At 40.5% G+C, this 25129-nt stretch overlaps 1 protein-coding gene across 1 annotated transcript in view; it reads left to right on the top strand.

Moving 5' to 3' along the window:
- The window catches only part of LOC118975148 (zinc finger protein 474-like), a 51861-nt gene extending 26997 nt beyond the window's left edge, over positions 1–24864 (top strand). The window contains exons 3-4 of the mRNA XM_037028899.1: positions 21324–21504; positions 24155–24864. Of these exons, the coding sequence (XP_036884794.1) occupies positions 21324–21504; positions 24155–24306 (333 nt within the window). The 3' untranslated portion in view covers positions 24307–24864. The remainder of the gene's footprint in view (positions 1–21323; positions 21505–24154) is intronic.
- Positions 24865–25129: the final 265 nt, after the last annotated feature.

Below are 25129 nucleotides of genomic sequence, written 5' to 3'. Positions count from 1 at the left end.
GAGCCAACAGGCTGAGCACAGCATGTTCTCACTCAGTCACGACTGCTAAAAGAGGCTGGCCTGGGCCCATGGCTTCACAAGAAGACACCTTCTGACTCATGCAGTCAGCTGGAGCAGAGCATGTCAGGAGGGGAGGCCAGCAATGGCCCTTGATGCTGTGTGTGTTTTGAATAGTGTAGGGGGAGTTTGTCAGAACAAGGGCATCTGCAGGACCTGGCCTGCTTCCAGACTTGAAAAGGCACATGTCAGCGAGAAAGTGGTGCCCACGGCTGTCCGATGGATGTGTGCTAGCCTGTTTGGGGGACCATGTGGGCTACAGAGGAAGTCATAGAAAGGTCATGTAATTCAGGGTCTCTTTAGTCACCAGATTTAAAGCAAGCTTAGTTTAATTACAATGGAGAAATCTCCTAGGCTTCAAAGAGGCATGATTCTTAAAGCAATGGACTTTATTCCTTCGCTAAAAAAAGAGGTTTGCCATGCAGATTATACAAAATAATCATGTTGTTTGTGAAATGATCCTGTCTGTTACTGATTTTTTTCTTTATATCATTGAAAATTTAGACAGTGCCATGAATCATACATTTTCCATAAAGATCACTGCCCTATTCATTATTAGATTTCAGAATTTCATCTGCCTGTGACGGTCGACTTTTGGCTGACTATGATGCACACGCATTCTTTTTACAGTTCGAATGTTTGATTTATTTCTTCTCTAGTCAACTATAACAATTTCCCTCTAGAATCCTTGATTTGACTTCTGATTAGAACCAATGGACTTGCTGATGTTCCCAGGGGCCTTGGTCTTGTAGTGAACTCAGGTAAGAAGAAAACTTTCAGAACCATGATCACGGTCCTTGGAAAACAACTCCCTCCAGTTGGGCAACAATGACTGTTTCGCTGGCAGAGTGAATTACCTTCTGCTCACAATGTTCTTCCAATATAGATTGGCTCGATCCTCTTATGACACAGTTGCTTCTGTCATCTTTCAATCATTTCTCAACCTAAACAAGTGCCACTAAGGCAAATTCTCTTCCAAGACCTCAGTGGGCCCGGTGCATTCGCCTGCTGTATAACCACCGTGTGCGGGCTTGAGTTGTCCTGTTGCTTCCCATTCAAAACATAGGGCTGCATTCACTCCTCCTAATCTCATAGCAAAGTTGTGAAGGGCACTAAGCAGTATGGGAGAGGAGTAAAGCCCCAATTTGGGTCTGTATTTAGAAGGTGTGCCTGCCCCAGGCTTGGGGCTCTGCCACTGCATGGTGCTATCAGCAGCACTAAACTGCCTTTCTTCCACCTAAAAGAAGGAAAACTGGAATAAGCAATATCCAATTTAGCAAGATTTTAGTAGTGGTATGAATCCCAGGTGAGATTTTGATGCATACTATAGAGAATCATAGATGATAACTTTGAATTTTAATATTGCATTTATTTGGTGAGGTGTGTTGGTGTCTGTTTTACTAAATAGTTTGCTAAGGATGCTGAGGAGTACAGTAACGGAGGTCATTTCTGCTCCTTTTTAACATGAGTGGATTTTGATATTCACATTAAATATTTAGTAAAATATTGGCCTTTCTAGAAGCCAACAGTATTTCATTTTTTTGGTTTTAGGCCCTTTCTAGCTAATTGGAACACAAATTGATAGAGTTAATTGAATTTAACTATAAACCAAAATGAAGCCTTTGTCTGATCTTTTATTGGTTAGATAATTCTTGGGGTTATTTTTTTAACATTATGCTTGTAACATGTGGCACACCTTTCCAAAAATCCCTTCCTATATGATAAAGTAGGCCTTATTTTTTTCTTTAGGGAAGCTATCTTTTCTAGAAATGATTGTATCTCTCAATGCAGTTTTAAGCCACCACCCCAGATGCTCAGGTTTGAGCTTAAAAATCCCTTCAGATAGTTCTTTAGCATCTTTGCTGCCATCTGGTGTTTCCTTTTAAAGTAATATCTTCCACACTATCAAAAATATCATTGCCTTTCTCTTTGTGTTACCTCCAAATACATTGGAGAAAGTACCCTTATAGTATAAACTCCAGTTATTTAGGACTTCAGTTACATATTTGGTTTAATGTTATAAATTCTGTTTCATGGTTAAGTGTCTCATTCTCTAAAGGCAAAACTCTCCTTAAGAAAGTCACAATAAGAAAGATTCAGAAGGGTTAGATGGACAGTCTCACACTGTCAAAAGGTGTGTGTGTGTGTGTGTGTGTGTATCTACTGGGTGAGACGGATTGGAGGCATGGAAGAAAGGGAAGGGAACTTTTTTGAGTGCTTTTATGATCAATCTTTATGTACATGATCTCATTTTAATCTTTATAATATTACTAAAAGACACATTATTTCCCCCACTTTCTGGTGAAGCAAGTGAAGTTAAGCAACTTGCCCAGATCACGCTGGATTCAGTGGATCACAGTGGATTCAAATCTATGTGGTTACAAAGACTCCTATCTTTTCTGTCATAGAGAGGGGCTCATGTGTGACGCAAAATGGTGTGGCTGTGCTGCCAGCCTGTGAGTGCTAAATAGGACAAAGAGGACAGAAGTCCGTTCATTCAACAAATATTTATTGGTAGGCATTGGCGAAGTATGAAACATAAGAAAGACAGACACAGTTCTTGATCCCATGGAGACTTGTGAAGGAAATGTGAAATCAATACAAAATTTCAAACTGTGATAGGACAGTGTCTCTTAGTGGGAGTGGACATTCGAGGTCTTGGGTTAAGAAAACATCTGAGAGGAAGTGACATTCAACCTGAGACATAAATGGTGTGAACTCATTAGCTCAGAGTAAAATAGGGGGAGAAGACAGTCTGGTCAAAGGNTTCAACAAATATTTATTGGTAGGCATTGGCGAAGTATGAAACATAGTCATAAGAAAGACAGACACAGTTCTTGATCCCATGGAGACTTGTGAAGGAAATGTGAAATCAATATAAAATTTCAAACTGTGATAGGACAGTGTCTCTTAGTGGGAGTGGACATTCGAGGTCTTGGGTTAAGAAAACATCTGAGAGGAAGTGACATTCAACCTGAGACATAAATGGTGTGAACTCATTAGCTCAGAGTAAAATAGGGGGAGAAGACAGTCTGGTCAAAGGGAGCTTGCCTGTGTGAAGGTGTTGAGGTAAGAAAGATCTTAAAATGGAACTAAGAAGTCCACAAGGGCCAGGGCCTAATGGAGCAGGGGGCAAGCACACAAGATAAAGCTGTAGAAACAACATTGTTCTGTCCAATTGCTCTGTGGACATAGTGAGAGCTGATGCTGGTTTGGTGAAGAGCATTGGTAGCAGAGATGGGGATAAGGCATAGTGAGCAAAACTTGGTGCTGGTAAGCATGTGGGGAGGTGAGGAGGGGGGTCATGGATGACTCCCAGATTTCTAAGCAACTGTGCTATTTTCTAAGATGGAGAAGACTTGAGAAAGTGTAGTTCTTTGCGGTTAAGATAAATAGATCCTCTGGGCCTATTGAATTCAGAATGCTTGGGAGAAATCTAAGTGGGTAAGTCAAACTGAATATATAAGTCTGGATTTCAAAAAAGAAGACTGGGCTGGCATATACATTTCTTCAGTATTAACATGTATTTAAAGTCATCAGAATGAGTGTAGGGTTATAAAAATAGACCCAGGGCTGAGCTAAGAGGCATTCCCACACTTAGGGATTAGAGGGGAAGGAGCTGGCGAATGAGTGAGTGCCTGGAGACAGCAGAGAAGAGACAGAACTGCGGTGCCACAGAAACTGAGATCAGAGAAAGTGTCCAGAAGAAGGGTGTGGAAAACTGCGGAGAGGCTGAAAAGGATGGGGGCCAGAAACATGTCTATTTGACTTGGCAAAGTGGATTTAGCCTGATAACCTTGGAAAGAACCCATTCAGTGCGGTGGTGCGGGTTGCAGAGTGTATGGGTGATAAAGACAGGATGTGGTTTTAGAAGTTTGGCTTTGAAGACAAGGAGAGAAATAATGGGTAGCCTGGGAATAGATAATGGGGTAAGAGAAATTTCTTTAGAAGATGTAATAGATGGGAGCTTCTAAAGTTCCAGGGGTGTCCAACCCGCACGCCATGGGCCACATGCAGCCCAGGACATCTGGGAATGCAGCTCAACACACAATGTAAATTTACTTAAAACATTATGAGGTTTTTTGTGGGGGACTACGTGTCACAATGTGTTTACTGTGTGGCCCAAGACAACTCTTCTTCTTCCAGTGTGGTCCAGAGATGCCAAAAGGGTGGACAGCCCTGTATCTAACTGTATTTGATGTTTAGGACTGTGATCCAGTGGAGAGAGTTGAAGAAGCAGGTGTGATAAGGGCAAGTGTGAAGTCTAAGGGAGGAATGCTCCCTGGGGGGTGGGGACCCCCATTCAGAGAGTTTCATAAGGGGGCACGTTTTCATTTCAGGAGGAGGTGGAATACAGGGGAAGGCAGTTTGCAGGTGTTAATGGGAAGACGAAGGAGCTACAATCTGTTAGCTTTTCTCGTCTCAATGAAATACCAGGCCATCTTATCAAGTGTCTCACGTGGGAAAGAGAGAGGTGTAAGGGGAGAGAAGGGTTCACTTTAAGAGACTACTTCGTCCTTTGTCTCTTCATGCCTTCGGCTAATCAAGGCTGAGGCTCATAGAACCCTTTGCCTCTATGAACCCTTTGCCTCCCAAACACAGGACTGACTTGGAACTCTTTGGAGGTGGTAGGTAGAACATTCAACAGGATTCTTCTGGGGGTTTCCACCCTTGTAGTCATTTTCAGTGGCCCTAGTTCACGTCCTCAGCTCTGCTGATGTCATAAAAACCAGCCTCAACCTCACAAAGGGCCCGCCCGATGATGCTGGCAGCTGGACCACTAATATGCAAGTTCACACGCCACTTCCTCTCTCCTTGGTGCCAACCATGCCTGAGCACCAGGGCAGCCTTTTAGGATCCCATAACTCTCGGGTTTACAAAGCGCAACTTGGAGGTAATAAGGCCAGTTTTCTTCTGTGCTGTTGTTTCTAAAACCCCTCCGAAAGAATCTGTACATAATGGGTGAGGCAAGACTAGGGTTACAGTTGTGAGTACATGAAACAGAGTTTATTCTTGTATTATTTGTTTAATTATTGTATTATTTTCCATGTGAATAATAATGTGAATAATAAGCCTACTTTTGCCCACCCTGTATATTGTGTGGGTGGAATATTTGTGTGTTGATGGTAGTGAGGAGAGTGACAAATTTTAGCGCAAGAGCATCACCAGCAACATTGTTCTATGGCTTTTCAATATAAAACTTTGAAGGATAATGCTTGTCTGTACAAGTTACAACCTAACATAATTATCTTTAAAAATCAGGTTCAAGTTATGATTACAGATCCATGATGGGAGAGACCATGACAGGTACAACCACCTCTCTGAGAGCCTGAAGACCAAAGCAAAAGAGGGTGGTCATTGCCTTGGACCTCCAATATGAGCTTTTCTGCTTCTCCAGAAAAAAAAAATAGCAATTATAACTTCTGTGAGAGGAGAGGATTGTGTATTATTAATTCAAATAGTATTGGGGTCTAAACTGAACAACACTACAACATGCCATACTCTCAGAGAATTAACCTAGCTTAAACAATTTCACGTCTTCATAAACCTGCTTCTCCCTGTAACCCCCACGTCCCTGCTTCCAGCCCCAAGTACGTAGATGCCTGCCTTTTCTGGTGATAGACACTGAGTGAAGCTTCGTGTTGTGACTGAACGGATATACATAGTTCTTAAGAATCTGAATTCCAACATCAACAATTAAAATCGCTCCTCAAATTCTTAGAACTTCCCCAAGGGTAATACAAGAAACCTTGGAGGAATTCCTGTTGAGACAGAGGCGACTCTCCTGTGCAAAGAATGTCGTCGCCGCCAAATGTGAAGCTCAGCTTTAGCTCTTCGACCAGTGGAGCATTGAGAGGATTCGACTTAGGGTGCTGCCTCTTGCTTTCCCTTTGCATTGTGTGATTCACCTCCTTCTTGCTTCCGTTGTCTCTTTTGAATATCACTTCTGTGAGGCTGTCTTATACTTAAAGAAATGCTCTACAAATTGAAGACAGGCCTAATAAATCCAGGAACTCGGTAATTTTCCAATATTCTTGCTCTAAGCACCGGCTCATACACCATGATCCTGTCATTTAAGGTCCCCAAGAAGCTCTCGTATCCCAGGCTACCTTTGGTTAAGCAGAGGAAGTAAAAACATAAAAGTGTCACTTGTCTGAGCCTAAAGCCTCAGGGAGCCAGAGGCAGAGGGACTGAGCAAGGATAGGGAGGAATTAGGCTCCAGAACTCTGATAAAATGAAACAAAGCTGTCTTTTGGGATTAAAATTCTTTCTGGCCTATCCGAGGTGACATCTTTCTCCTTTTTTGAATGGAAAATTTCTTTCCTTGGCCTTCCCCATGAACTGGAGGCCCTTCAGCATCTAAGTTGTAAACAAATCAGGCACTGGAAATACCCACCTTCTAAGTTCCAGGTTCCTTTTTTTCCTCTCTAACTATAGTCACTGGAAAAGATGATTGGTCGTCTCAGTTTGTGAGTTTTCCAGTCCCCACTGCTCCGTTGTTGCTTCATTTTACTCCATGACCTGGAAGCCATCTGACCAGGAGGGTCAGGCCTGGTACCAGGCATGAACCAAACACCAGGGACATCCTCTGTCCATATTTTTCTAGCATGTCCTTGTTATTCTTACAAGAATTTTCAAGGAGATTTATTTAAACCCCTTACTTTCTAATAAGTATCACTCTAAGTGATCAAAATCAAAAGCAGTTTTTTCACAAGAAAAAACAGCTAAGGAGCTATATTCCTTTCAGACTCAGAATCTTATCTGGAATTTGTTCTTTGACTTATATTTTCCAGCTCTACAGCTCAGGATGAGCAATTAAATAACTAAAATGCAAGCATATATTCAAAATATCAATAGTTTATTTTTTTAAATGAGGTATATGAAGGTACTTGAATACTAACAGCATTTCCAAATGAATGGCCAAGTCTTTCTTATTGTTCAAAGGAGCAAAATAAATCTCCAAATCATAGGTAACAGACTAATACTTGGCCAATAGGTTAGATTGGAAAAATTCTTTTACGTGGCATCCAGTGATTTCCAAAAACAATTTCATCTCAAACAACGATCCTTCCAGATGTGATATTTGAGTAGAATTGTTTGAAAGCACCAGAAGTAAATGTGAAATACCTGTGGTTTCTAGACAATCAAACTCTGTAATTGTTGAGGTTTGAGGTTGAACTCTGTAGTTACTCCTATATATTAAAATGCTATGTAACTATGTCTGCATGTGTAGGACATGGCTGGGGGAGTGGAAACTTCATGGTACACATTCAGTCTCAGGCAAGTTTGTTGAAATTGTGCTTTCAATGGCCTCAGGCAAAATTCTGACTTTGAGACTGAGTCTTGGGTACCTGGCCTCATATTCTGATCTCCCTTTTCCTTTCAGCTTCTACCAACCCCATCCTGTTCTGTGGTTAGGAGGTTGGGAGGATCTGATAAATTCCTTCATAGAAAAATCTCTTATAGTAGTATTTGCATTTTACAAGAGGAGGGGGAGAGGGCAGCGTTGAACTCAAAGGAGTGAACTTTTGAAGTAATGGAGAGAGAGCGATGTAGAAATTTTGATAGTTTCTCTCAAATGCCACCTAATGGCTGACTCTGCGGACACACACTCTGTGGGCAGAGCACGATGCTCCACTAGCCACTGATGACCTTCCCCTGTTTCTAGAAGCAGCTGGAATCAGACAGACCTGGAATCAGGTAATAGATGCCCAATTTTGAGCAAATTATAGAACTTCCCCCCAGCTCCAGTTTCCCCACTGTGAGAGGCTAAAAGGAAAGAATGCTGAGAAAGAAAGGGCCTGAGATGGTGGTACCTGAGAAGTTGTCACTTGTCAACTCCTCCCTGCCCCCTTCACTGAGGCCCTGCCCGAAGGCCCACCGTCTGAGTGAAAACCAGCTTCATCATCTACTCACAGCTCAGAGTGTGCCTCAGTTTCCTGGTTTGGAAAACAGGGGTACCGAGTCTTTCCCAGAGAATCATTTTGAGAATTACTGAGCTACAGCACAGTAAGTGCTTAGTACAGGGCCTGGCACTCAGAAAGCACTAGGCAACTCTTAGCTGCTATTTGGTCAGACATTTTCAGGGTTGGAATATTCACAAGGATTTCTAAAAGAGTTTTTACTCTTTTTGCCTCAAGTATGGGAAGAAACACTTTCCCCCTTATTTCTCTATCCAAATTTTCTGCATTCTATGATATGCCCTATGCACTTACCACAGATATTTTAATTATTTGGCCTAATGGAAGGGATCATGGGTGTGGAAAATTTGAAACAGCAGCGTAGGTCCGTATCCTTTGTTTTGTTTTTCACTTGGTCATGCAGAGAGAACACTGTCAATGGAATGACCCCACCCCCCCCGCCCCGGCAGCTGCACAGTCACACACTCCCCTCAGACCCTGGCAGGATGGGCCCTGTCTTTGACAGCCTGGGATCCAGCTAAAAGTCAGGGAACCAAAAAAATCCTGCAACAAGTAAATGACTTGAGGATTAAATGATTACTGACTATGTGCCTGTGGTCTTAGAAAATAGTCTCGTCCACTAATGTAGGTGTTTCTGTTGTCTAAGGATAGGCTTTGAGCCTCCAGTCAAATTGTGTTGTAATGGCCCAAGTGTTTGAATTCAAAGGCAGCAGGGGGTTTTCAGCGTGACGCTCTCTAATGTCTCACTGCATCAAACTTCTTTTCTAAAATACCTCTCCCACTCCCTGGCAGGCTGTTTTAGTTCCACAGTGAGAGATTCAGGCTTTTCACTCAAAGCACTGCTAACTTCATAGGAGATGCCAGCTACGGATTTCCTAGATAGGTAACACACCCTTTTTAGCCATTGGCGCATTCATACAAATTAACCATAAGTTTGGGTCATTTTTTACAAATGGGATATAAGGTGAATGCTTTGTACTGGGGAGATGAATGGGAAGAAGGGAGTGGGAAAATAAGCTACTCAGAGTCACCCGGTCAAATGCTTTCAGGGCCGGACAGGCTGAGTATTAGACAATAGGGAATGGTGGAACCTGTGGTATCCTGGAGAGTGAATCCCACCTAAAAACATTCACATATAAAACTTGTTAAGAACATTGTGCTGATCAAGGAAACCATGCCTGCCTGATGGTTGAAATGGTTGTTGGTCCATTAATTTACCCCCTGATGTCCCAGAGTATGAGGCAGAGGGGAAAGAGTTCTGGTGTGTAGACTGTGTGAGATGCTCTGAAGAGGACAGCCTGGGTCATAAGGGACCCATGAAGGGACCCAATCGTTGTGTGGTCCTTGTGTGCAGGGACCACTGGCATGCACACTTCATACCTGAGCACGGGGTAACTCACTCCAGCTGCCAACCCATAGATGGATTTACCTGTGGGAGTCTCCAAAACAATGAGGCCATTCTTGTGGATCAGGTGTCTGGGAGCTGAACCTTCTAAGAATTTTATAGGGCCACAGAAACTCTGGGATCCTAGGGCAGTTTCACATCTGGAGAGTATTTTCAGAACTAATCAACCTGAGTTCAAACATGCCAATGAACAGAGAAGTTAAGAAAATTCTTCTTCCACTCAGCCCGTCCCTTTCACACCCTGTCCTGTCTCTTGACTGATTCCAGGTGGAATGGGCTCTGTGTATGGCAAACAGGGATCTGTCTGCCTTACTTACTGTCCTAGAGCAAAAGCTGAGGATAAGCAAGAAACAGTTCCCAAATAGAGGTGGTGAGTTAAGCGTGATTATTCCCGTGTTAGGGTCAATTCCCGGTTCTGAGCCTAGCACAGTGCCTGGCACATTGCCCATAACCAGATCATTCTTCCTGAGCAACAACATCTGGGCTGCAGTGGTCCCGAGACACAGGCCTTTCCTCCAGATGCATTCCCATTCAGCGCAGGTCTCAAGCTCCCGAATCACGCTCAGCTATGTTTTCAGCAGATGTCTCAGTTCTTTCTGCTCCCAGTGCAACTTGAGTATCCACATTTGGAATCCCATTGCTTTATTGGCTTCTGTGAAGTTGAAAAATATCTGATTAAACCCAGATATTTACAGACTGGCCATACTGTGCTTGTTACCAGTCACGCTTTGTCTGAGAAACAAAGTGCCATGAACACAGAGGGCCGGTCCTAGGTTGAGTCCTGAGTCGGGGTAAGGATTGTCATGTGTCTCTCTCCCAGAGCCACCACTTCACACTGCATCTTGTGACTTGTCGCATACAGATTAGTGATCACAACCAGATGGTTTGAAAGGATGTTGAAGCGGAGCACCTTTATCTAATTTACTCAGTCATGGTTCAAGTCAGCAGGGACTATGTCCCTTGCAAGATGCTTTCTCACCTCTGGGTCCCTTGATTTCTTTTTGACTCAGGTAAACAAATGTCCCCAAATAAACACTGGGTATGTGGCTGTTTTGATGCAGGAATTGTTATGATGCAAATTAAACAGAGAGAGAGAGAGAGATGGAGAGAGACCATTACACTTTCTCCATTTTTCGTTTGTTTGTTTCTGAGTAATGTGTGAAACATGTTACTTGGGGGAAAGAGCCAGGCATTTCATTTGCATGCATATTTGGTAATAAAAAGGGCACTTTAACATTTTGACATGGCTGGTTGAGCACAGCCCACTAAAATGGGCCCTCACAAAGAACAGGCCAACTGTGTCAATGACAGCGAATAAATCCAGCCGAGGACTGCCTCGCAATGAGCAAGCGAATGTGGGAGCTTCCTCTGCTCCCTGGTGGTAGCAGATACACAATTGTATTTGTGACCTTCTAGGGCCGAAGCTCTCAACTCTCTCTTTCTTCCTGAGGGGAATGAGCCTAGAAATGGTAATTTTGGCTAGGAGGAAGGTCAAGAACAAAGCTGAGGACAATGTAAAGGAATGGATTGTTTGAGGCAAAGGGAGACTTTCGGTGTTTCTGAAATCAACTGAAAAAAATGGCTGGCCTTTTATGCCTTTTGTGCGCACAAACACACTCACTCATATGCTAAAGGACGACAAGGTTCCTTTTACTGAAAGACAAGGACCTGTTGTCAGGTGTGTGTCCATCAGGCCAGATGCTGTGGGCACGGGCACAGACTGGCAGGCCTGCTTTTTGAATCTGTCACCTCTGCTGTGGGGCTCAGGCCCTGACACCCCAGCCTCGGACTCTTCTGGTGGGAACTGCATGTGGAGCGCATTGCTGTCTCATGTACTTTCTCTGGCAAAGGCTTTAATGTCCTGGGGAAAAATCCTCAAAAGAACATTTTCTTGTTTTCTTTAGTTCTTTTTCTTTTTCAGTTTTCTCCCATTTTTTTTCCAACTGGAAAATTTCTTAGGAGGTGACTTAAAGAGTTCAGAATATAGATCACCTATAAAAATATTCTTCAGTTCCTGGCAAAAGCCACTCTAAAATACATTATTTAATTTTGGGGTTTTATCTGACAATGTGTACAGCTGACTTTGAACCGACTGTGCTGCGTGAACAGGGCAATGCAAAAGGACTCCACTAAACTAGTCTGCACGGGTGGTTTCTGGTCTGCTGTGCGGGCAAACAACCTACAAACACGAAACTGCGTCTATCAAACACGTGCAATTCAGCGAGTTTTGACAGTTTTATGCACCTGTTAGGTCACCACCATAATCAAGATGCAGAACATTTTCATTTTCATCACCCCCAAAGCTTCCTTACCCCTTCATACTTCCTTCTACCTCCAGCTTCCAGGCAGTTCCTGGTCTGATTTTCAATCATTACAGCTTAGTTTGGATTTTATATAAATGGAATCAGGTGGTAACATATTCTTTTGTGTCTGTCTTTGTTTAGTATAATGACTGAGTTTCATCCATGTTGGTGCAAATAACACCAATTCTTTTTTTTAACTGCTGAGTAATGCTCCATTGGATCTCATTACTACATTTTGTTTATGTATTCCTGATGTTTCCAGCTGCATTAGTACTATTATCATTGGAGGGTTCTTCAGTCTCTTTCAGGGAAGGCAGAGCGAGTTTGTATTTCTTCAAAATGGAAGAATCAAGATGTTTTAATATATAGAAATTATAGCTTTGGCCGGTGTGGCTCAGTGGATTGAGCACTGGTCTGTGAACCAAAAGGGTCACCAGTTCGATTCCCAGTCAGGGCATATACATGGGTTGTGGGTCCCAGTGGGGGTTGGGGGCACGTGAGAGGCAACCACATATTAATGTTTGTTTCCTTCTCTTGCTTCTTCCTTTTCCCTCTGTCTAAATAAAATCTTTAAAAAATTATGAATTGCCCCCGGCTTACTTCTTGATCTGATTCTGTCTCATAGGTATTGAGTCCTTACCCTTGCACTCAGGTCTCCACAAGATCAAGACCCTCTTCATTACTTTATGCATTGCCCACTCCGCCCGACTCCCAAAACAGCACAGCATCCTAATGTGCTCGATGCAGCTCTCTTGACCTAGGAAGTACTTGCTTCTAGTACTGTCTGTCAACTCGCTTCCCAGTTACTGACCCATGGGCAGCTCCTAATGACAGGAGGATGGGGTCTGGGGCCAGGACCAAGGTGGAAAGACACATAGAAAATGTGCCAACATCGACTGTGTTCTCAAGGTCTGACCACTCCTGTTTCAGTCTGATATTGAACAGGCTGATCCTTGCTTTCACTTTTCCTCTGATTAGTCTTTTCACTATGCACATTATAGGTTTTATATGAACACACTACAGGACTAGCCAGTTGTGAGTAGGTACTGTTTGTTTGAGGGAGTCCTCTCCATACCAGCACAGTTCCATGCATTCAACAAACCTACTTCAAATATCACCCTCTTCACTGGCTGCTGGTCACAACTCTTCCCTTTCTCCCTTCTTCTGCCTCCTATGGTGCTGTCATGGCACTTACATGTTCTTATCATGGCACTTATTTTATGTTCTAATTAGTAGTTTATGTGTTTGTGTTTAGTACTAAGGAGGATTGGGGTTCCCCATAACCTTTAGCGTGGTGAAGGTGCTATATTCTATTTCAGTGCTGGAAGGAACAGATGAATACAGCCATGGAGACAGCAAAGCCTAGGACTGTGACCTCTAGCTTGGAGGGAGCTGAGTTTGGTGTGGCTGGCAGACCTGTTTCATAGGGAGAAGACTGGGCATGAACAAAGTCAGTATAAAGTATTTGGCCTTTATTCTGTAGTTATGAAGAACCACAGAAATTCCTGGTGTCATTTCAGAGAGACCAAGTTTACACAGAGCATAGTCAAGTGCAGGGGGGAGGGGGGAGGCTGAAAATGTGTGGTGATTTGTCAGTCCAGCCACAATGGGCAATACAAAACCCAAGAGATGATTCATTCCAGCCATCCCCCACATTATCTTTTTGGCTGCCACTTTCAATACATGATGGCTAATACCATATGGTCCCATTTAGTTATTTGTGAATTTATCTTTTTGACTGATGCAACCAAGCCAAGAAAACAAACCTGAATGAAATTAAAATATCTACAAAAGCTATATTTAGGTTATCTTATGGTAGAAACAGACTCATGCTAAATCCTGTCCTCAGATTATTTTTCCAGGCCCTTCTTACTGCTTTTCAAAGTAACAGAGCAGAAGTGTAGGACTTCAATTGAGTTGCATCATACAAACATTTAACTGATGTATATTCAACTATGCACAGTTGACATAATAACATAGTATATTGGAACAGTGTAATTCAAAATGCTATAGATATTTTCATTTTTCAATGTACTTTTATTTTAAGCTATATAAAGCTGAATCCATCCCTAATATTATTTCTAATTTTAATTACTAATTAATTATAGTATTAAACTATTGTATAGAAAACATTTGCTATCATCTTTTATCAGTTATTTAGGGAATTTTCAGAAAGTTACTGTGGCTCCACTTGATTTTTTTTTTTTAGGATTGATTTCTGCTAAAGCTTTGACTCAAGTTTACTCTTAATAATTATTTTACTATTCCTGTAAAAATGACACAGGTTCATTATAAAAATTCAAGTCATTAGGAAAGTATTAAAATTATTCTCAAACTAGTTGGATCTCAGTGAATATCATTTCAGGCACGGTTCTATATATACAAACATATAAATTAATAATTCATGCAGATTTTTAAATAGAAGTGAGATCATCATGTCTGTTATTATTAATAGAGATTATATTTAACTTTATTTGAATTTGACAAAAAGGAAATAATGTGTAATTGATGATATTGCAAAATCTCAGAAAAATGTTTCTTCACTAAAAAAATACTAGTTTTTGGTTTGGGGGGTATTTTATTTTGATTTAATCTTGATTGTATTTTTCTCCATTACCATTAAGTCCCCCTATACTCCCTCCCCCCAGCAATCACCACACTGTTGTCCATGTCCCTGAGTCCTTTTTCCTTTTTGCTCAATCCTTCCATCCCCAGCCTCCCTTTCCCCTTAGCAGTCTTCCTGCTCTATTGGTTTTTAAAAGACCCACTAAAGTTAAAAACAAAAATAAATTATGAAAGGATTTGAAATTTTTTAACTCCATGTTTTAGTTTTATACTCTTTCAATTGACTGTTTGGCCTGAAAGGTCTGAACAATTTAGCATCATTAAAATCTTTGCCCCTCTCATTCCCTTGCCAATTTTTACAAGCATTTTTATTTGTCAAGGTGTGCTTCTTTTATATTTTCTTCTCTAATCAAATCATAATTTCTGTAGTCATTTCACCTTCTTCTACATTTAAGTGAATTAATTGGCAGTCTCATAATCACAGCTTCAATATTTCTGAGCTTTTTTGTTGTTTTGTCTCTTGATTGCTTATATTTTATATTAACTGATGTTTTTCAAAATGGGTTGGAAGTAGAGCAACTATATAATTTATTAATTAAACAAGGACAATTAGAGAATAAATGACAATGGGTATAATAGAGACTGTTTTAGGCAAAGCAAGGCTTAAGATGACCCTAAAGCCAAAAGTGGTGTATTTCATAAGTTCCTGCGGGCTTCAAGTCAGTGCCTTCTGAGTCTTTTAAACAGTGCCAAGTGGCTCCTTATACAAAGGAGCATCTATTTGGGAAAAAGTTTGGCTCTTCCTGAAAGCCCAACAACTCACTTCCTGGGGTTAATGGACGAGTTTTACTGAGTCCCCCAATCATTGAAAATTATATCCATAATTCTGTATACCTGCGTATTTTCCTGGGGAGATGATCATAGCAGTCATCACATTTTCAAAGACCTATTGCCTGTAATGATCACTTCTAATATCTATTCTACTTCAAATTCTCAAAAAGCTACATCCTTGAGTCATGTTCTCCTAACTCCCATGTAAATAATATTGCACAACTATAATTTCACACTATTATTGCTTAGAATTTATGGTAGGATTAATATAAGAAGGGTTTCTTATGTAGAGTGTTTCTGATCTTTTATAAAACTGCTAGTAATGACTTTCACTTTAGTTTTAATATCTCTTTTAAGACTCATGCAATAGTATTTAATGTTAGAAATATTTTTTCTTCTAACCAGTTGTTATACTTCCTTTATAAGCTCTATCTGCTATTGAGTTGTATAGTTCACTGTGACTTCCTTTCAGCCCGCACTATCAGGGAGGTCACTGACAGCTATTTGAAACTCTTTGAAAATAGGCATCCTAGTCTAGTTTTATGAAACTACATCCATTTTTCTTCTGGCAATACCTCTCTGAAGGTTGTCCAACAAAACACCCCCTTTTCTTGGTCCTTATTCTTTCCCTCTTGCTTTAATGGGGGCATTATTTTAAATTGTAAAAGTGAATGGATGGATGACAGGTCATCTACACTAAGTAGGAGAAAAGTTGTTAATGCTCACTTCCCTTTGCATTGCACAGTCCTGGCCTCAGAGATTGAACATGAGGTGCTCCTGACACACAAAAGACATTAATAAAAAGAAAAAGGCTCTGCATGGAAAATAAAATGATTATTCCAATAGTGGCCAGCAAAATGATTGAAAACATATGAAAGTGAGTGGATTCAAGTTAAAAGAAATACACACATGAAAGCTTTCCCTGAAGCGTTCAGCGCCTCTGTCTGCATCCAGTCCTAGCAGACTTTCCCAGGAAGCTGGAAGAATAAAGGCAAAATCGTGATGATCCCCTAATAAACTTTGTATGTAGGCGCACGTGGTCTCCCCCATCCCATGAAACAGTTTACACCCGAAATAGCACTTACGTAGATTCTGAGGTGAAGATTTTAAAAATATTTTGCCTAGATGTTAAAAAGTAGAGCCTCTCTCCCAAAACAGCTGAAATGTTGACGGGAAAACTGTTGATGGGATCTTTTGCAGAAACTTTAGACTTACCAACCTCCCCTTTGCCTTCCTTTGGGTACACTTTCCTGGGGCTGGCAGGCCCTGGCAAGGGCCTGTGTAAACAGGCCCCGTGGGAAGCCTTCCACGGCCTCTGCCTTGCTCTGTTAGGCTGTGCCACGTTAGCACATGAGCCAAGCAAGCCCTCTGCCCCTTCTGCCAGGGCTATGCTCTCCTCTTCCTGTTCTTCTCCTCCATCTCCCACACACCCACTTTCATCTGAAAACTGGACAAAGAGACTGAAGGGTAAAATCTTGGCAGCTGGGATACTGGCAATAACCACAAGTTGGAGATTATTCCACTTTCCCTGGAAGTTTCTGACTGACAATTGTGAAATTAATGAAAGATAAAAGAGGGTCTCTTATCTCCATTCAGACCCACAGGGATGCATTTTTCTCTTCGGCTGTGTCTGGGTGGCTTGCACTTCTCCAGAGCATGACTTAGAAGTGAGATGTTCAAAACCTGAGAATATGGAGTAGGTTGCAGGTTCAACTGCAGTTCAACCACAAACACAGAGCATGCGGCATGCTTTGGAAAACATAATGTAGAACATCTTAGCCTTTTTATGGTATTAATTTTCTCCCACATCCCTTTAAGTTATTTTGTGCATGTCTTCTGGCCTCTGTCTGCCTGTTTTCTTCTAATTTTTCCTTCCAAAAGAAACCTTCTGACAATGTGACATTCTTCATTTATGACCCCACCATTTATTTTCCTTATATGCTTGGTCAAATACAGGATTTGGCTCATATTTTCCATATGGAATTTTAATAAATTCATTATTCCCAAAGCAAAACAACCCTTTTCATGTTTAAGCTAAAAAACCCCTGCATGTAATTAATCTTTCAAGTAAATAAATGTGTAAAACATAGTAAAGAACTTTTGTATATTTTCAAAATTATCGCTTCTGCTTTATCCTTTCTCTTAGGTCTTGAATTCCCTTCATAAAGTCACTTTTTAGATGTTAGAATCTACATGGCTAATAACAAGAAAGGATTAACAACTACTTATTTATTTGTATGAATGCAGTCTACTGGCATAATTCAGTACAGAATAACAGAATAAAAATATTCTACTTCAAAGAATGTGCTTTAAAAAAAACTTAGATCCTCAAGTGAATAACTATTTTGCATTTTGTTTTGTCTATATTAATTGTGGATTTGTCCATCTAAAATATGTTGTTTCCACTCGGCTATGCAGACATTATATACGTGCTAAATCTGATTTTATTCCTCCTCTGTGCACCCTCCACTGCAGGTGTAACCTCCAATAGTCTTAGTTAAAAGCAGGCTGGTTCTAAAACAAACACACACATTTACCATGTTTTATTTTGCCAAAGAAGACCACACCACCAGCTTAGTTTCTGCTTTCACGCCACCTGGTGCTACTTAAGAACATAGTGGAAAAGGTCATTTGATACCACTAAAATTTCTTGCCACTCAACCTAACTGGGTCTTTCCCATCATGAGGTGAGTGTTCTCCCCTCATTGAATCACCATCACATTCCTTGCAGTGCTGCCTAATCCCGGTATTCATCACTCTGCTATGTCCCAGAATCTGAATCTCTTTATTCTTTAAAGGTCACTCTACCTCATCCATAAAAGACTAAGTTCATCTTATGTGAGCTCCACCTTCCTTCCTTCTCTACAACCTTTTTCTAACTTCATCTGTCCTCTTTCTTCCCCTTTCTCAGAGGCTAACATCCACAATTACACCTTTGATTACGTCTCCGCCTGCCTCTTCTGAGGGCTTTGTAAAATTGATTATCCCTTTTCTCTTAGGCCTGCAGACTCTCTTTCTACCAGGGGTACTCCTACCCTGAAAACAATAACAAAACAAATCTTTCTTCAGGCTACTTATCTCTCAAATGTCCTCTCTGTGAGCTTTTTTGGACGTGTATTCCTCTTCTCCTCGACCTGATGTTTAACTGCTAACACTGTGGTTTTTATCCTTATCACCCCATTGGAACTAAACAACCAAAAGTCACTGGCTTATCACCTATTGGTAACCAAATCTAACGATCTTTTTCAACTGCGCTTCTTCTCTGCAGCTTTTGACAAACTAACTTTTGAGACCGTCTTTCTGGAAACTGGAAGTGTTTCCAGAATTCTGAGTGGAGTCTTTTGTCTCTATTCCCCGTTTCTTTAACTGCAAACTGGAACATTTATCTGTGTAGGCTGCGGTTTCCCTGGCCCAATCTCCTTGTTGTACATATCCTCTGGAGAACTTTTCTTCAAACAATCTCTATCTACTCCTTTTCTTGCATTTTCATTGTTTTAGTGTCTTTTCTGTGTTAATAGCTCTGAAGCTTATTAACCCTGAATTACAGGCCTCTATTTCCTGTTTATGTTGGATTTATTCACATTTAAATTCTACTGAAGTGTCAAATGCAGCAGGTCCAGAACAGGTTCTATTTTTTTTCTCTCCAACCTTTCTTGATTTCCCCCTTTCAGTCAGTCACCGCCATACTCCTTGTTACCTAGAATAAAACGGTGGTTCTCTTGGACCCACGCTTTCCTTAGCCCAGGGCCATGAGTGTTCAAGCTCTCAGAGATATGCTGCCCTTCTAGCCCATTTAGACACATAACAACCAAACTGACTTTCTTGAACTGCAATTATAGGTTATTCTCCTGATTAACAATTTCCTATTATTTTGGTTTTCTTAAATAATTTTTACTTGCTTTTTATCTCTGTTTTAATTTTCCATATTTTTATGCTTGCTGTCTATCTCTTCCTCTAGATCCTTTAACATAGATCCTTTTCAAATAATTATAATACTTTATTGCAATTATTTTAATGATTATTTAAAAATAAAATAAATAACTNCTCTTGGACCCACGCTTTCCTTAGCCCAGGGCCATGAGTGTTCAAGCTCTCAGAGATATGCTGCCCTTCTAGCCCATTTAGACACATAACAACTAAACTGACTTTCTTGAACTGCAATTATAGGTTATTCTCCTGATTAACAATTTCCTATTATTTTGGTTTTCTTGAATAATTTTTACTTGCTTTTTATCTCTGTTTTAATTTTCCATATTTTTATGCTTGCTGTCTATCTCTTCCTCTAGATCCTTTAACATAGATCCTTTTCAAATAATTATAATACTTTATTGCAATTATTTTAATGATTATTTAAAAATAAAATAAATAACTAAATAAAAATAATTTACTCAGATAATCCCAAAATCTAGGTCATACCTTGATATTGGCTACACTTAAGATATGATGATTCTAGATTCTAATTTCTTTGTGCTTATGTATGCATGACTGAATACTGGACACTATAAGATTCTGAGGTAGATTTTACTTGTGCCCAGAAATGAGTATGCCTCTTCTGTCAGGCTGTGAGTATAAGTGGTCCTGCCAGTGTAGTCTGTAATTTGGGAAGGTTTGGAACTTCTCTTTGCTTTAGTTATGTTCAATGGGCTACAGCCTTTAAATCCCTCCAGTGGTAAACTGCCCCTGCCTTGCACTTAGTGTAAGGCCTAGAGCCCAAGGGCCCCTCCCCGTTCTCCTCTGCACCCTTAGACTCTGGTGGTAGTGGCCATGCCCGTGGCAGAAAGGGAGTCCCTCTTATTGTCACCCCAAAAGTAGACTGCTCTTATCTGGGACTCAGTGCAAAACCTAATTCTAAACCTCTACCCTCAGATTTGGGGAGGCCCTATGTTCTTAACTAGGTAATGGTTTCTCTCAATGCTCCTGCCTCTCTCCAAAGAGAGGTTAGCCGGTCACCTCCTCTTAGTGAGTATAAGACCCGGTGGTGAGAGAGTGGGGTTCCCATTCAGCTGCCCTGCCCCTGCATGAGGTAGATCAATTCTGCCCGTATGAATGTAAAGCTGGAATGTGGGAGCTCTTCTCTTGGTTCTGCCAATCCGCCATTGAATTCATGCAGTCCCTTTCATTTATTAACATATCTTGCAATTTAGAATCTCCAAAGGGCTCAAAAAGTATTATTCTGTAGGCTGTTTTGTTCTTATGGTTTAGATGGAAGCAATGTTTCTTGTAACTTTTAATATCAGAAGCAGAGGCTCCCTACTGCATTTATTCTTGACTCATCCTTAGACGTTATTCTCTGAAACAAATGCTAAGAAAAGGATTTGAGTTCAAGCAATTTATTTGGGACGTGATTCCAGAAAAACCCAGAAAGTAGTGGCAGGAGAGATGGGGAAGAGGAGGAAGCTTATATAGTGTGTTCATGGACAACTGTGGTACAGTCTCAATGGGGACTTACTAGAAGACGGGGTGGAAGCAGTCTTAGGGAGGAAGCTGGGTATTTATCCACCAGCTTCCATATGTAATGGACTAGCTATTCTGCCTGTGGGTGGAGGCTACACCAGGTCAGAAATGGCGAAAACCAGAGGAGCTTGCAGTAGAAAGTTGTTTATCCGAGGGAATAAGGGCAGGCATATAAACTCTCCAAGGACACTTATTACTTTACTTCTCAGACATATTGGTGTTCCGGAGCCCGATGTTTTTGAGAGGTTGATTCCTACCTGATTTGTCATTGTATTCTCCCATCATGGAGAATAGTCAGAAGACAATCAATCAATGTTTATTAAATGAAGTACCAATAAGTAGAATTCTGGCTAGCTCATCTCTATTTTCTGTCCCTCTCCCAAACCCACATCCTCACCCAGTTCCAATCACTCACATAACATAACTTAGTTCTCTTAATTCCCCAAAAGGTGAACTTGACCAGACTCCTTGGAATTTTTTTAAAAAGCATTTCTTTTATAGATAATTTAAAGGTTACAATTTTGAAATACAGGGCCTGGCATAAATAATGCCCCTGATTATTACAAAAATGTTTATTACAAAATCATAAGCATGCAATTCTGTAACACAACTATATCACACTCAAATGTCCACCATATGACATTTTAGGTGAAGTGTTCAAATTGCTGTCCACCGTGTGTGAGACATTCACGTACCCTCCCAACCACACTCAAGTAGGCGCTGCTTCTGCCCGACCCTGTATAATTGTCTAAAGTTTATATAACAGATATTTTCTATTATTTGCAGCTGAAAATGATTAGGCGTCCACCAACAATCATTTGCTACATTTGTGGTCGTGAATATGGAACAAAATCTATTGCCATTCATGAGCCACAGTGTCTGAAAAAATGGCATAATGAAAACAACTTGCTGCCTAAAGAGTTAAGGAGACCAGAACCTAAGAAACCTGAAGTCAGGACCATCAGTGGTAAGTTTGTGGATGAAAAGGCTTGAGTGCATAAGGGGAAACTTTTCTCTCTAAACTTTAGACTTTTTTCTCTTGTTCACACAACTGAAACCAATAATATTTATTTATTGTGTTGGCTATAGCTGAATCGGAAAAATGGCTTTGGAATGCCTGCCCAAAGTGTTCTCCTCCGATGCTGAGATCTAAAGATACCACATCCTGGCAAAATTGTGCAAGGAGAGGGGCCTGCTGGAATTTAAATATGTCTCAAATTTGTTTTCATGTATTATCAAACGTATGATATCTGGTGGCATATTTTCAAATAAAATGCATCTTAGAGTTTGTAGAACAGGGGCACCAAAGTTGAAGGCTTACAGGGTCCACTAATCAGGTTTTGAAATTGAATAAACTGGTCCATGTGTGAAAGGGGTCCATGAAGACTGGAAAGTACTAGCTCCTTCTAACGCAGACAGCTGCTCCCAGTTTCAGCTGGGAGCTTTGAGCTGAAGCACATTTTTCAATGTGTTATCACTGAGAAATTTAGCATAGTGTGGTGTTACCTTTCAAAAATACAAATGAATTGGAAATATAGACTTTTATAGAAAATGTCCAGGTTTTTAAAATTTTGCCATCAGTACTTTATTAAGTAATGCACAAGCCAGATGAAAGTGGAACTCCATGAACTACTATGCGTGGCCTCGTTAGAGACTTTGGCATATTCACTTAGGGTATGAGAATAGAGTAGTTCCCAGGATATTACTTGCTGTACAAGCTCTGACTTTCTCATTTGTATGATTGTCATTTTCTCAGTGGATCCTCTAGTTATACTCAAAGGAATATCATTTTGGTTTTAAGAGGAGTTTCATCCAATTCATTCATTCTCCTTACGTAGCCATAGATTTGAAGAACTGGAAGGCACCTTGGAGGTTATTTAGTATCATTTAGTCCAAAGCACTCTTATTAGAGATGTAACCCAAAGAGAGTTTTTAACAATTCACAGAATGGAATTTAGATTGTCATAATGAAGTCCTAGATGCTTCTAGAATTCAACTATTCACAGGTCTTGCTAAGAGAAAGACTCTGAGTACAGGTGAGGAAAGAACTCAAGATGAAAAAAATCCTTCGTTGAAATTAAAATCTTTGTCTACAAAAAGATTGTTTACCTCACTGAGACTCTTTCCTACCAATTCGAATTCGGTATCAAAAATACATTTGCTTCACTTCTGATCTCAACCACTTTCTCTGCTTGAGCATAATTATCACAAGTCTATAAGAGGTAAAAGAAATGACTACTTTGAGAACACTATTTGGTTCATTTTTCTGTTATTGCCTACAGATGGAAAAGGTAGGTCCTATAACTGCACCCCCTATAATTTTCCTGTTGACCTCAGGTTACTTTTATTTCTGAAGGTGTCCTTCATCTCTACGCCAAAATAATTGCCATTACCACTTCCACCCCATGGACTTCCTGCAGTCATAGAGTTCAAATAACCCTTCATTCATATCCAAAGCCAGAGCCCTATGCCAACACTTTTAGAGATGTGATGAATCGCTGAACGTGAGAATCAATGAATATTCTGGAATTTTTGGTCCATATTAAAGCTTATGAGTCAGAAGAAAGTGAGTGCCATTATTTTTCCAACAGTTTTCAAAGCACATACAGTACACTTTCATATCCTATGCAGAAAGCAATATCCAAGAGAGAAATACTAGGTTTGCTGGGGTTTAATTTGCTGGGGGCGGGAAGAATATTTGAAGTAGGCGTGCTAAGAAATCTGAGGTTTGCTAAGATTATGTGAACCATTAGACAGAGCTCATACTAAAATTTCCTGGGCTTTAATGATGAAATATATACTGTGTAAAATGATAAAAATTTTAAAAATGTGTATTTTTTAGTGCCCGGCTACTCAAATAGGCCCTTTGGAGGGCCTATCTTGGGAGATTCAAAGACAAAATCGATTTAATGTACTAAAGTCATTGTATTTAAATAAGGTTCATTAAAGCTAAATCCCACACTGTTTCTCTAAAATAAAGCCATATGCCTTGTTTCCTGTGCTCTGCCAATGAAGATTATACATCTTTCAGCTGTCTCCGTTGTTTTCCTAAGGGCACTTCTTTTCGTCAGATTAACTATTCTGTTTGCATTCTTCACTTTAATTACTTAAAGAATCTCTGAGTGTATGGCCTGAAAAAGATGATAAATTTTTATGATGTAATTTATCTTAAATTCACTCTCAACTGTCAGTTTTGGCTTTTAAAAACATTCTAACTGAAGGATTATGGAAGAGGAAAATACAAATACACGTTCTTTTTCCTGTGTAAGTTTATATTTAGAGTCAACTGAAAGAAGGCCAAAAGTTATATTTGCAAGAAAACAATGTGTAAGCAAAGATGTTAATAATTAGTAAAGAATGCATATCATAACACATAAAACAATGCCTTTCCCTTTTTAAAACCCAAGGAGTGAAAAGCCTCTGGTTCATAGCTAACTTTACTCGACCCTTGAGTGAACAGAACTATTTTTTTTCTGGCCCAAGTAATATGATTTGTTTAAAAGCCTCAGTCAACAGGTATTTCCTGAAAATATTTTCCATAAAAAGTAGAATATGGTTCTCCCCAATGAAAACTGATCCATTTTACCATTTTCTTTTCCTTTTCTTTAACTTTCCAGCCAAAGGTTTCTATGATCTCGATGCCTTAAATGAAGCCGCTTGGACAAGTGCCCAGAGCCAGCTGGTTGCCTGTAATATTTGCGGGCGCACCTTCCTGCCAGACAGACTGATTGTTCACCAACGATCCTGTAAACCGAGAGTCGCCAAGTAAAGCCCTTTCTCCCTATGAAAGTGTTACAGGAATTAAGTCCTTTCGAAAGAGATGGGGGTATGGCGGGAAAGAGAGAAAGCTGGTGAGGAAAAGAACAATGAGAAGTGGGACGGATCAACGACAACGGTGTAGGCGTGAGCCCAGTGTGTTGGGGGTGGGCGTGTGATCACTGTATGGTGGGCAAATGCTTGTGCGCAGACACATCGGGGGCCGGCACGGCACCCTCTCATCAGGCAGTACTTGCAAGTGCGTTGCCCTTCACCAGACCTGGCATGGTTGTGTCAAGGAAATTTCAGAGACAACTGTTGCCATTCTCCTCCCGTTTTATTTTCCGGAGTGAGATTTTGAACCTCACAAACAGGACTATTATTCAGTGAACAGAGGCTTTGGGTGGCAATGTCGGGCAACTCCTTAGTCCCAAGAAAAAACTGGATTCCTTCCCATCACTGTGCTTATTGAAATAATATGCCACTCCCTGCTTCCTCTGATCCAGGGAAGTATTTTTAATTGAGTATTTATATGGAATCTTCTCTTCTTTATAAGGTCATTTCAACAGGAGAGACATTCGAAAAAAGAGCTGAAGACTTAGAGTACTGGAACCGTATCTAAAACATATTCTCTTTTTTAAATGATTTTTTGCAGTCTTTATTTTTTAAATGTAATCTTTATTGTATTTGTCCATTACCATTTAGTCCTCTAATAACCCCCAACACCCCAGCAATCACTAGACTGTTGTCTGTGAGTCCTTTTCCCTTTTTGCTCAATCTCTCCACCCCCTCACCTCGTCCCCTCTTAGCTGTCATCCTGCTCTCTATCTATGAAC

The sequence above is a fragment of the Sturnira hondurensis genome, unplaced genomic scaffold (assembly GCF_014824575.4).
Source record: "Sturnira hondurensis isolate 20B ecotype Veracruz unplaced genomic scaffold, ASM1482457v3 Scaffold0001509, whole genome shotgun sequence".
Lineage (NCBI taxonomy): Eukaryota > Metazoa > Chordata > Mammalia > Chiroptera > Phyllostomidae > Sturnira > Sturnira hondurensis.
The sequence above is the reverse complement of the archived record's forward strand: the minus strand, read 5'-3'. Positions and strand labels throughout refer to the sequence as shown.